Genomic DNA, 13,229 nt, shown 5'->3' with positions numbered 1-13,229 from the left:
GTCATTTCCTTCATCCTGGTGGGTTTTCCTAACTATTGGTGGGTTGGCTTGGCCAACAGTCCCACTGTAGTTTCCCTCCTCAGTCTGCCCTTCGTTCAACTTGGGCTGTTCGATCTGTATGGTCGCTTTCTCTCGATTTTGCTGGAGCAAACATCTGGTTTCCTCCATTTGATGATCCAACATCGCCTGGATCATCGCTTGCACTCCGACCATTGTTATTGACTCAGCAGCGGCTACCACAACCGGTATTTTCTCAATTACTGGGGGTTGGTTTCGGTTCCCATTTGCATTCACGTTTCCGCTATGGGTCCTTGCCATCTTGATCTATATACCGAATAAGGTGAATCTAGATCTTTATTTAGGATTGACATTTAAATCGTCCTTATCACTCCAAAACTTTTATATGCTAGTTCTAATATCGTAGTTAAACGCTTATAATCCTAAACACATAAGGTTTCCAGATCCGATTGGCAATAGACCATAGATCCGAACAAATAACATCATATCATGCACAAAGCATTTAGCACCTAAAAGCATTTTAGGCACAATCCCTAAAATAATCTAGTGCTCACACCTCACAATCATCGCTTAACATTCTAAGTTTAAGTCTAGAAATAAATCCATATTCCTAGTTCGCTTAAGCTAATGCTTTGATACCAACTGTGACATCCCCATTTTCACGGCCAGAAAAGACCGATTTTGTTTATGATTTATAAAAATCAGAGTACTTATTTTCATAAAAATGTTGCGGAATTTGTTCCCATAAAAATACGATAAATACGTTATCAAAATATTTTCGAAGAAACGTATTTTATTCATTTTAAAACGTTTGGGATGTCATATTCAATATAGAAACATAAGCATAAACAGAACTTACATTTATTTACGCTAGTGATCTACATCTCTTTAATGTCTCAGTGTAATGTGACTTCATATCAACACCTATGATATAAATAAACTGAGTGGGTCAGGTTGGGAAACCTGGTGGGTACATAGGGTTTTCAACCCAAAATAATATAATTATTATGTTTAAACAATCAAACAATCAACCCAATTACCCATCCCCATTATCTTCTTTAATCTTAAGGATCTACCCTAAGAATCAGCTATTCCTTGTTCATTCATTCCTAAGGATCATCCTAAGGAATGGGCACAAAGTCCATCGTTGCCACGGTTTACGCAACGATCACTAAGTCCGCATAGTCGCCAGGGTTTAGGCATCAAGTCTGCATGGTCACCAAGGTTTAGGCATCAAGTCTGCATGATCACCAGGGTTTAGGCATCAAGTCTGCATGATCACCAGGGTTTAGGCATCAAGTCTGTATGATCACCAGGGTTTAGAGTACACCGGGTGAACACATCGTTCACAACACCTACAGGTTGCGAGCCTACTAGTGTTCCACTGGACTGTCTAGAATAGTCCGTGGTTGTCATCCATACTCTGCTGAATGACGGGCCATCATTTGGGAAAAAGGCTTCTCACATCGTCCACCTCTCACTCTCACCTCGTGGTCTATAACACCTCTCAACTCATCATTCAACTCATATTCCATCTATTATATCTACCCATGTTTACCCCAACATTATCGTAGATATAAAATATTAAAATACATATATAGTTTAAATCATTTAAAACATGTATAAAATCGTTCATTTAGCATAGACAACAAGTACTCAGATAATATGCACACGTAGCACGTAATTTATATAAAATACTTCATATCTATGTGTAAGATGAAAGTAACTATACACTCACCTGAGAAGGTGGTGACTCGGTACTCAGACAACGCTTCGTTTACTTTAAAATAATTTCCTTCGACGAAACCTAGTATTATTACCACTAGATTTTAGTCTAATATTTACCGTGACTAATTATTAGTATTATTATTATTATTATTATTATATAAGCGTTTAAACAATACTTTCCAACCACTATGTACAGATAGGGGTCAGACATAAAACACCAGAGGGCAGGACCATTTTGGCGTATAACACTTCTGAAATCCAACAACCCTATGCAGCCCTTTAAACCAGATTCTCCGTACCGCGAGTAGTTAAAAAGATATTATAACGACACTTATATAAGTCATAATAATAGCTCAAATATTTATTATAAGTTCATAATAACAATATTAATTTTAAATATAAGCTATATTAAAATAGGGTAAGCATAAGATACTTACAAGGGGATTTTAGCTAGGAGTCAGGCTCTGTAGGGGCAAAACTTCGTCGCTGAATCTTTCTAAGAAAGATTCGTGCAGCGCTTCAGCGCTCACCTTACTATATTAAAAACTAGAGAAAGAGAAGTCGAATCACGAGGGACCGAAATGCTTGGGGGATAAGAAGAGAAAGACTCTTGAATCAAGAGAATGGTGCAAGAAATATGAGAGCCCAAGGCTCTTATTTATACTAATTGAATTTTCAAAAACTACCCTCCATAATTACTTAATGACCTTTTAGTTATATAAACAACTAAACACCCCTCTATAATGCTATTTTAAATGGATTTAATGATATTTGTACTAAACACGTAGGTGGAGACGTACTCTACAACTTTCGTTTAGACTCCGTCGGCTAATTTTGAAATTATTTTTAAAGTTATATTTTGAACAGGCCGGGACAGGATTGGTCCGTTAAAATCTCGTAACTTCTTCATCCGATGTCCATTTTCGTCTGTCTTTTTATCATTACACTAAGAATAACGAGATCTTTGATTCTCATTTAGGTTGTGTCGGCTAAACACCGCTAGATCTAATACTCAAACTTCGGGCTGTACACCGCTAAGCCGAAACTTCAAAAAATCATAACTTCCTCATAAGAAGTCAGATTTGGGCGTTCTTTTTATGGACGTTCTCAGGTTAACATATTCTACGACTTTCATTTAGATTACTAAGGCTAAAAATCACTCTATCATAAATTCACTATTTACGACTTCGCGGTGTCATGTCGGTTTCGTCGCTAAACTTCGACGGGTCATAAATTCTTCGTTATAACTCAGATTTAGGCGCTCTTTATATGTATGGAAACCTTGTAACATATACTACAACTTTGTTAAGACTATTTATTATAAATAATATTTTGCCGAAAAGTCGTTTCCGACACTTATTGCCTCAAAATTGACTAGCCCGAATCTACAGGCGTTATAGTTTCTTCCATTCAAATATAAAGCTCTCCTCATTATACTCGGAAATGTAATCCATGTTTGAAAGTAATGAGCCACCAGATGGTAATCCGAACATCTCATGAACAAACTTACTATCAACACTAACTTCACAATTTTCAAACTCCACCTTCAAAGTTTCAAAATTAAAAAGATCAAGAACATAATAAACATTCTTCAACGGTACACCAATCATCTTCATCTGTAACAAACTCCCAAATCACATAGCCCTAACACAATCCTTATTTTCTCTACTTAAACCTTGAATAACACCTAACAATGAACCGGGTGAACATCTGTTCTTCAGTGAAGGAAATTCTTTAATAACAACAACTTTTTTTCTCTTTCTTCACAACTTTAGTTTCTCTCTTTGGTTTCTTTGAAGATCCAGGACGAATCTGAAAATCAGAATCATCTTCATCAGATAGTTCATGTTTCTTACTTACAGTTTTGACCTTAACCCTCAGGTTCACTTTTGGTTGTTTAATAACTGTTTTTTTAGATTTCTTTGTGCGTGTTTGTAACACCTCCTTGGCGTTTTCTTTCTTGGAAGATGACTGTATCTTCCTTGAGCTCTCTAAAGTATATTTTTTACCTAAAATTTTCATTAGAAATATAGTGTTAGTAAAAATAAACATAATAGATATAATCAAATGCAAAAAAGGAAACATAATCACTTATGACTGCAAAAAACATGCCCTTATCATTTTTAACCTTTGAATTTTTAAGTGAAATATCTTCAACTTCATTCTCATCAACATAAGCATTTACTACAAAAAAATTAACATAATTAGTAATTAGTACTAAACAAAAATGCATATGACTAATAAACTATGATTTCAAATCACACAGTCACTAATGATTATAAAAATATACATTTATCATTAGTATTTACTAATTATTATAAATAAAATGTATAAAATCATTTATTATTATAACTAAAAATAAACATACAACCAAATCTAATGTTCAATAAACTGAAAAAAATCCAAAATCAATTATGATTACAAAAAATACCTTTAAAATTTCCTCTCTTCGAAATTTTCTCTTTAACTTCTCCAAAAAGATCTTCATATTGACGTTTGATACATAAAATTACATAAACACAAAATATGATGATCAATTATGAATAAAAAAACTAAACTATGATTTTAAATCACAAAATCACTAATGATTATAAACACATACATTTATCATTACTATTTACTAATGATTATAAACAAACGTATAAAATCACTTATGATTAGAACTAGATATAAATCTATAACTAAATGTTATATTCAATCCACTGAAAAAAATAACAAAATAAGTTATGATTACAACAAAAACCTTTAACATTAAGTTATATTTTTATTTCCAGTTCTAATCATAGATGATTTTATACGTTTTTTTAACATCGATTTTTTGAACTGTACCTTTGGAAATAACAACACTTCTACCGCCTTCGATATTTTTTTGATTTTTGAACTTCTTTTGAACATAGTTTCTTTTGAAATCCTTATATGTGAAAATATAAACAACTTACATAAAAAACCAACACAAACTAAAATCATCAAAAAACAGATCAACTCTAAACGAGAAAATAATCAAAATCAAATAAAAAAGACGAAAAACTACTGAATCAAAACAAACAACATCATTATCAACATAAAACTGCAGTTATTAATAAAATGAAAAATCACTTGCATTCTAACCTTTCATTTCCATTAATGAAGATGCGACTTCGTTTATTTTCTCCTGAATACATTTACCGATTTTACAAACTTAAATTGAATAGCTAATAAACAAAAACTATGGCAAAATGCGACAAAGAAAGAAAAAAAGGGTTTTCATGAGAGTTCCAATTGAAATTTTGATCGAGAAAGAAAGGAATGATATAGGCAGTTACAGTATCGTAGTCTGCAAACTGATATGAATCTTTGTAAAATTACAACAATAGCCCTACAATCGTTATTACTGGCGTTAATTTAATATGTTATCAATCTATTTACAGTTATGGCACCGCCACATTTTAGAAACAAAAAACATAACATCCAAGGGTTATCCACCTATCTCACAATCTCTAATTTTTTATTTATCTCAAAGGAACCAATATATATATATATATATATATATATATATATATATATATATATATATATATATATATATAATAGTGTTAAAGTTTATGTACTATCTTTATCAAATTATACATATATAAAAGGCATATTAATATATTTTTATTGATGCAAATACTCATTATATTACAATATTGCAAACTTACAAAATTAGTTAAAAACAAATACATTAGCAAACTAACACGAAAGTAAAACAAAAATAAAACACAAAATTACATGAGAAATTAAATAAAAAATTAAAAGAACGATGAAGCATTATGAAATATTATGTGGTTCATGTTGAATTATAAGTAATTAGTATTAGAACTCATATGGAGATAGGGTCGACAAGAAGTGACTTGATATGACTTATGAGCTCTTCTCCAACATGTGTGAAATGGTCCTTATTCTTGTATAGGACATCCATTACACGTGCTATGTTCATAACTCGTCTTTTTATTGGCATTTTAACATCTTTACATGTAATGGACTCTTTATTCATTTCTTTCCAAGCATCTTCAATCATCTCAATGAAAAAACCTTGTGAATGTTCCTTATCGACATCGAATTCCTTCATATAGCATTCGATGACAGAGGCAACATGCTTTCTTTCTTGTTCCTCCTGCATTTTTTTTCTTAAAATTAGCACCAGTTACATAACACATTATCCATGATCATTTAGTGAATAATACATTAGCTTCTAGGACGGAAAGGATTATTAATATGGGTTGTTTTGAAGTTACATATACATCCGTTTCTAGCATCACAAAATTCATAGTTGGTTGTACCTTGTGGGTGACAATATCATCCATCACCCTGCCTAACCCAAAACTAGCTTTGACAATAGGAGGATAGCTGAAAAGCCAATGGAATAGCTCATCCGTTATTACATTACCCTCAGCAGCAAAACTTGTAACAAGAAGAACGTTAAATGCGGTGCTGATATATGTAACATCTCTGTGTTCCTCCACTGTTGGAGTATAGTTTTCATGGTTCCATTTTGCTTCAATCATGTAGCTTCTAATGTATTCTTTGATCTGCTCAGTCACTTACCGCAAATCAATATGTTTAAAAAAAAGTCCAATAAAATAGGATTAATATTATTCTAAAAGTTCATTCTCCATATCATCCAAATTTAAAACACAACAAAAAAAGAACAAGTATTTTTAACGACAAAAAGATATGGGTACCATCATAAGCTAAAGTCGAGGAGCCATATTCGTTTTAGTTTTGTGAAAAATCACAATTACAAAGATGAAAATATGTTAGAAACTTACCGTGTCTTTGACATAATTAAGTTGATGGAGTTTTCCCATTCTTGCCAAGAATTCCCCCATTTCTTCATGAAGATCCATGAGCATTTGGTATAGAAGTTTCATGTATTCGGGAAGGTCTTCCACACATGTATTTGACCACCTATAAAATTCATTAAGAACTAAATGTAACTCGGTTTAACACTACAAGATCAATCCACATCTACAAATGACAACTTGTCAGTATAGGCTTTACCGACGACTTTTCATTGGCAAAGGGTTATAAAATTTCGCCGGGTATTATCCTTGTAGTGTATAAACGTTAACATATATGTTCTTTTAAATACCTCTGAACAGCTTCTGTAAAGATCACAAGTTATTCATAGGTACCGTAAGCATCATAGGTATCATCTATAAGTGTTGCTAAGGCAAGAACTCTAGCTATCCACGTTCTACCTACAGAATATTGAGGCTCACTATGGGTCCCTAATGCCCATAAGTAGCATTCAACCAATCTATCTCTTGCATATGGTACATTGGTTGGGATATCAAAGCGTTTCCACCACCTAGAGTAGTTTAATACATACATATTAGTATATATGAGAGATACTTTGGATCCATAATGTGTATACTCCTTATTTTAAGATATAACAAAATTATCCTATTAAATGAAAGGAGGGGTTATATATGTGTACTTGGATATTTGGCAAATCTCCTTTTTATGGAGAGATTGGAGCAGGTTATACCCTAACTTGGCAAGTTTTAGTAACGAGTGATTATGAAAGATTTGGCGTTCGTAGAAAGGTATGTAACGTATTGCCTCGAGTCTTGGCAACCTTTTATGTAAAGGTTGCTTTAGTGCCTCATGTATTTCAGTTGAAACAATTGGGTCGCTCAAAAGATGATTCTTTGCCATCTCAGCAAGACATGTTTTTGAAAAATCACGAGCATCGTCTAGTATGACCTCACTGGGCATGCTCAGAAACGTTGCCTCATACAAATCAAGTAAACCTTGAAGATCATTTTTTAATGACTCATTAAAACATCCCTCTTTCTCCTTGTATGTCTTGAAAGTTTCTGTTTCAGTCATACAAGTTGACTTCGTTAGTTCCTCGTGAAACTAATATGATTGATTGATTAATTAATACAAATTGCATGCATTACTAACCACTTGAGACGAAAAAGCCTTGTTGTCGCATGAGTCGAAACCACAAGGAAGTACCCACACCATTCCAGTTATGTTCACCATATGCATCAAAGAATTGTTGCAAGGCTTGACTAATCTCTTTTTCAAAATAATATGCAATTCCAAGGCGTTGGATAGTATCAACCAGCTTTAACAAATTCAAATGTTCTGTCGGTTCATTCAAACTTGCCGATATTTGTTTCTTCACTTCCTCTTTCAAGACATCAACCTCTTTTTCTATCCCTTCATCATATTCTTGCTTCATTTACAAATGAGACGCTATTAAGTTTGTTGAAATTATATATATATATATATATATATATATATATATATATATATATATATATATATATATATATACACACACACACACACACACACACACACACACACACACACACACACACACACACACACACACACACACACACACACACGATTTGGATACTATAAGAATCTAAAAGTTGTTGAAAGCACAAATACTATACTCCACCAATAATTTCGTCAAGGGCACAAACGTCAAACTCATTTATTGGTCGTAACGCGTTCTCACGGGACGCACTTGCATGAAACGTAATACAGACTCAAGAGAATAATCATACGCGACGAACATCCATGAAACGTCATTTAAATGAGATTTCCTTTTTGTTTTCATTTATTTGTGTTTTGTTTGTTTCCTTTTCATTTCATTTATTTGTTTCTAAGTGGATATATGCTCAGTTTTAATGTTTTTACATTTTTTTTGTTTTTTTTCCCATTTTTTTATAATATTTCTCATTTGTTAAAAAAAATTACTTTTTTTTTCTTTTTTTCATTTTTTAAGTATATTTATCACATACTTTTTTTTTGAAAAGAATATATTTATCACATACTTGAAGATAGTCGGAATTGATTTTTAAACTAAATATCGGTTTTACTTTTTGATGTTTAACAATTGTAAATATTTAAATAAGAAAATGTTAACGCTCATAATATTTTTCATTAACATATTTTTTGAATCACATTATTTTTGGATCATATAGTTTTGAATCATAACAATGTTATGTATCACGCATTTGGATCATTTTAATTTAGATAATAATATATTGAATTAAATAATGTTTTTGTTAAATGTAATATTTGGATCATTATAATTTTTTAATCATTTAATTTTGAATCACAACAAATATAATAATTAAGTATAATTAAATATTTGAATCAAATTATTTTTAGATCATAATAAGTTAAGGATCATAAACATCATAAATCATAATATTTTTCACTACTAGAAAAATGGTGTTTTCCTACGGAAAATAGCTACGGAAAATTCCGTAGCTAATTAGCTACGGAACGGCTGCGGATTAGCTACAAAATGGGACGCCCTAATTTAGTAACGAAATAGCTACGGAATAACTACGTACGCTTGTCCGTAGTTATTATGTAGCTAATTAGTTACGAAATGGCTAAGGAATAGTTACGGATTCTAATCCACAGCCATTTTGTAGCTAATTAGCTACAAAATAGTTACAGATGCTAATTCGTAGCTATTCCGTAGGTAGTTTGCTACAAAATGGCTACGAAATAACTACAGATACAAGATTTAACCATTAAATCTTGAAGATGCACACGACTTTATGAACGTTATTAATAACTATAAGTTATTGAAAATAAAGATAATCATGTGTACTAGAGGTGGGAAAAAAATGAAGAGAAAAAAATGATGTTTAATCCCCGAAAAATCGAAAATAGGAAAAATCCGTAGCTAATTAGTTACGGATTTTCCTTATTTTCGATTTTCCAGACACCAAACGTCGTTTTTTTCGCTTCGTTTTTTTACCCCTCTATTATACATGATCATCTATATTTTTACCAACTTATAGCCATTAATATCATTCATAAAGTCGTGTGTACTATCTGGATCAAGTATTCGTTTCACAGTTTAACAATGTAATCACTATACTTTTCACCATCTTGTGATGGGTTTAATTTTGTATATGTATATTTACATACATGAATGAGTTGTGGTATATGAGTACGCGTATGTGTGTATATGTACGTGTTTGTGAGTATTTTATATGTGAATGTAGATCCTAAGAGTGTTAAATCATTAAAAGAGTAATGGATCTCGTATGTGCACATGACTTTATGAATGATATTAATAACTATAAGTTTGTGAAAATATAGATAATCATGTGTAATTGAGGTGTGAATAAAACGAAGCGGAAAAAATATCGTTTGGTGGCCCAAAAATCGAAAATAAGAATTATCCGTAGCTAATTAGCCACGGATTTGCTATGGAATTCTAACAGAAAGCATATTCCGTAGCTAATATGTAGGTAATTAGCTACGGATTAGCTACAGAATATGATTTCCGTTAAAATTTCGTAGCTAATACGTAGCTAATTAGATTCGGATTAGCTACATATTTTTCTAATTTTCGATATTTCGGGCACCAAACGTCGATTTAGCTCATTTCGGGCACCTAATTATTCATTTTACATAGAACTCATTTCTCTCTCTCTCTCTCTCTCTCTCTCTCTCTCTCTCTTTTTATATATATATATATATATATATATATATATATATATATATATATATATATATATATATATATATATATGTTTGTGCCCTTGACGAAATGATTGGTGGAGTATAGTATTTGTGCTTTCAATAACTTTTAGGTTTTTACATATCCAAATCGTATGTGTATATATATATATATATATATATATATATATATATATATATATATATATATATATATATATATATATATATATATATAGATATAGATATAGACACGATTTGGATACTGTAAGAACCTAAAAGTTACTGAAAGCACAAAAACTATACTCCACCAATCATTTCGTCAAGGGTACAAACGTCAAACTTATTTACTTGGTCGTGACGCGTTCTCACGGGACGCACTTGCATGAAACGTAATATAGACTCAAGAGAATAATCATACGTGACGAACATCCATGAAATGTCATTTAAGTAAGATTTTCTTTTTGTTTTCATTTATTTGTTTTTTTTTTTGTTTCATATTATTTTTTTATTATTTTTCGTTAATAAAAATTAAATATTTTTTTAAATGGATATATGCTTAGTTTTAATGTTTTCACATTTTTTTTGTTTTTTTTTTCATTTTTTATATTTTTTTTCATTTGTTAAAAAAATTACATTTTTTTTTTCATTTTTTTAAGTATCTTTATTATATACTTGAAGATAGTCGGAATTGATTTTTTAAACTAAATATCGGTTTTACTTTTTGACGTTTAACAATTGTAAATATTTAAATAAGAAAATATTAACGCTCATAATATTTTTCATTAAGATATTTTTTGAATCACATTATTTATGGATCATATAGTTTTGAATCATAACAATTTTATGTATCACACATTTTTGGATCATTGTAATTTAGATAATAATATATTGAATTAAATAAAGTTTTTGTTAAATATAATATTTGGATCATTATAATTTTTTGATCATTTAATTTTGAATCATAACAAATATAATAATTAAGGATCATTATATATTTGAATTAAAATATTTTTAGATTATAATAAGTTAAGGATCATAAACATCTTAAATCATAATATTTTGAATAATAAATATTTTAAATCATATCTGGGTGCATCGTATTATTTTCAATATTTTTTTAAAAAAACATCTAATTTTTCATAATCAAGTTTGGTATTTAAAATACCTTATTTTTTAAAAAATATTTTTGGATAAATGATACAAAAAACACTATTTTTACACAGAAATTCGATTTTGACACCGTGTTTTTTTATGTCAATTTTGACATTGTGTTTTCCAGTTTATTACAATTTTGACCACTTAACTGGTTAACCAGGTTACATGCTGAGGTGGCATGATGACGTGTCAGTTTTGATGATGTGGCATGCTGACATGATATGCTAACGTGTCAAATTTGATTTTTTTCCACAAAAACACTAAGTTTTTACTTTTTTTCGATTTTAACACTAAGTTTAATTTTTTATTTCAATTTTGACTCTATGTTTTTTTTGTTCTAATCGAACATCATTTATCAAATTTTTTTCAATTTTGTTTCTTTTCCATTTGAAACCGTATAAGTATATTTTTTTTATTACATTTTAAACCGTATAAACATATTTTTTTCGTTTAAAAACCACATTTTTATTTAAATACAAGATGTTTTTTTTCTTACATTCAAAGCATTAGTTATATCATCAGAATCAAACTAACCATAAACTTCTAATAAGATGTAAAAATTTGATGGGTTGCAAACTTGATATCTGAGTTTTGATCGACTACACGCCTCCAAACCTCCAAACACATTTTAAAATTGCATATTTAATATAAAATACAATTTTTATATAACTAATACATATTTATATATAAAAATATGGTTTGAGTGTAAAAAAATGTATTTATACAAAACTATGGTTTTTAACTGAAAAAAAAACATATTTATACGGTTTAAATGTATTAAAAAATATTTATACGGTTTCAAATAGAAAATTGTCAGCAATGAACAAAATTAAAAAAAATGATGTTCGATTTGGAACAAAAATACATAGTGTCATTGTTGAAAGAAAAAATTAAACTTAGTGTCAAAATAAAAAAAAAAAATGAAAACGTAGTGTTTTTGTGAGAAAAAAATTTAATTTTGACACGTTAGCATAAAATGTCGGCATGCCACGTCATCAAAATTGACAGGTTATCATGCCACGTCAGCATGTAACCTAGTTAACCGGTCAAGTGGTCAGAATTGTAACAAATTGGAAAACACAGTATCAAAAATGACACAAAAAATAACACGGTGTCAAAATCGAATTTCTGTGTAAAAATAGTGTTTTTTGTATCATTTACCCAATATTTTTTGCAGATATCATTTAGATTTGTTTTTAGAGGCATGCAAATGTTGTTTTCATAATGATTAGTAATAGTTTGCATACCTGTTCACATGCCAAAAACTCATCACCCCAAATGCTCGGCAGAAAATTTACGGTGGGTCGACTAATATCCTTTTGTTCATCTGACATGTTGTATGAATGATTTGGTTCAATGTGAACAAGTTGCTTTAATTTGATGTTAAGAGAAAGGTATATATAAAAGTCGAGAAATGCATCCTTATCCTATTTTGTGTGTTCAAACTTAAAAGAGACTTGAAAATATAAAATTAATGTGGCACATATTGCATGATGGTTAAACATAGTACATGACAATCAACCAATAAATAGTATATATAAAAGTTAATAAATGCATCCTTATCTTATTTTGTGTGTTCAAACTTAAAAGGGGCTTGAAAATATAAAATTAATGTGGCACATATTGCATGATGGTTAAACATAGTACATGACAATCAACCAATAAATAGTATATATAAAAGTCAATAAATGCATCCTTATCCTATTTTGTGTGTTCAAACTTAAAAGAGCTTGAAAATATAAAATTAATGTGGCACATAATGGTTAAACATAGTATATAACAATCAACCAATAAATAATAATACAACTTTTTGCAGCAAAAGATGCCAAAAACCAAGAAAAATAATATAT

General features: G+C 30.2%; 1 protein-coding gene across 1 annotated transcript; it reads right to left on the bottom strand.

Moving 5' to 3' along the window:
• Positions 1–5,362: 5,362 nt before the first annotated feature.
• Positions 5,363–12,760, bottom strand: LOC145040571 (alpha-isocomene synthase-like). Its single transcript, XM_078988483.1, has 6 exons — positions 12,627–12,760; positions 7,678–7,954; positions 7,205–7,586; positions 6,534–6,672; positions 6,045–6,293; positions 5,363–5,878 (listed from the first exon to the last, which is right to left on the bottom strand). Exons 1-6 carry the CDS (start codon positions 12,711–12,713, stop codon positions 5,585–5,587), a joined length of 1,428 nt encoding a protein of 475 aa, XP_078844609.1. The 5' UTR covers positions 12,714–12,760; the 3' UTR covers positions 5,363–5,584.
• Between the last annotated feature and the right edge of the window lie 469 nt (positions 12,761–13,229).

Source organism: Lactuca saligna, chromosome 1, assembly GCF_052625555.1.
Source record: "Lactuca saligna cultivar CGN05327 chromosome 1, ASM5262555v1, whole genome shotgun sequence".
Classification (NCBI taxonomy): domain Eukaryota; kingdom Viridiplantae; phylum Streptophyta; class Magnoliopsida; order Asterales; family Asteraceae; genus Lactuca; species Lactuca saligna.
This window is presented reverse-complemented; position numbering and strand designations above follow the sequence as displayed.

Coding starts and splice junctions, on each gene's coding strand:
- LOC145040571 (XM_078988483.1), bottom strand. CDS start 12,713: ATGTCAGATGAACAAAAGGATATTAGTCGACCCACCGTAAATTTTCTG. Junction 7,955..12,626: donor AGTTTTTGGCATGTGAACAG/GTATGCAAACTA, acceptor TTGTAAATGAAG/CAAGAATATGATGAAGGGAT. Junction 5,879..6,044: donor ATGATATTGTCACCCACAAG/GTACAACCAACT, acceptor AAAAAAATGCAG/GAGGAACAAGAAAGAAAGCA.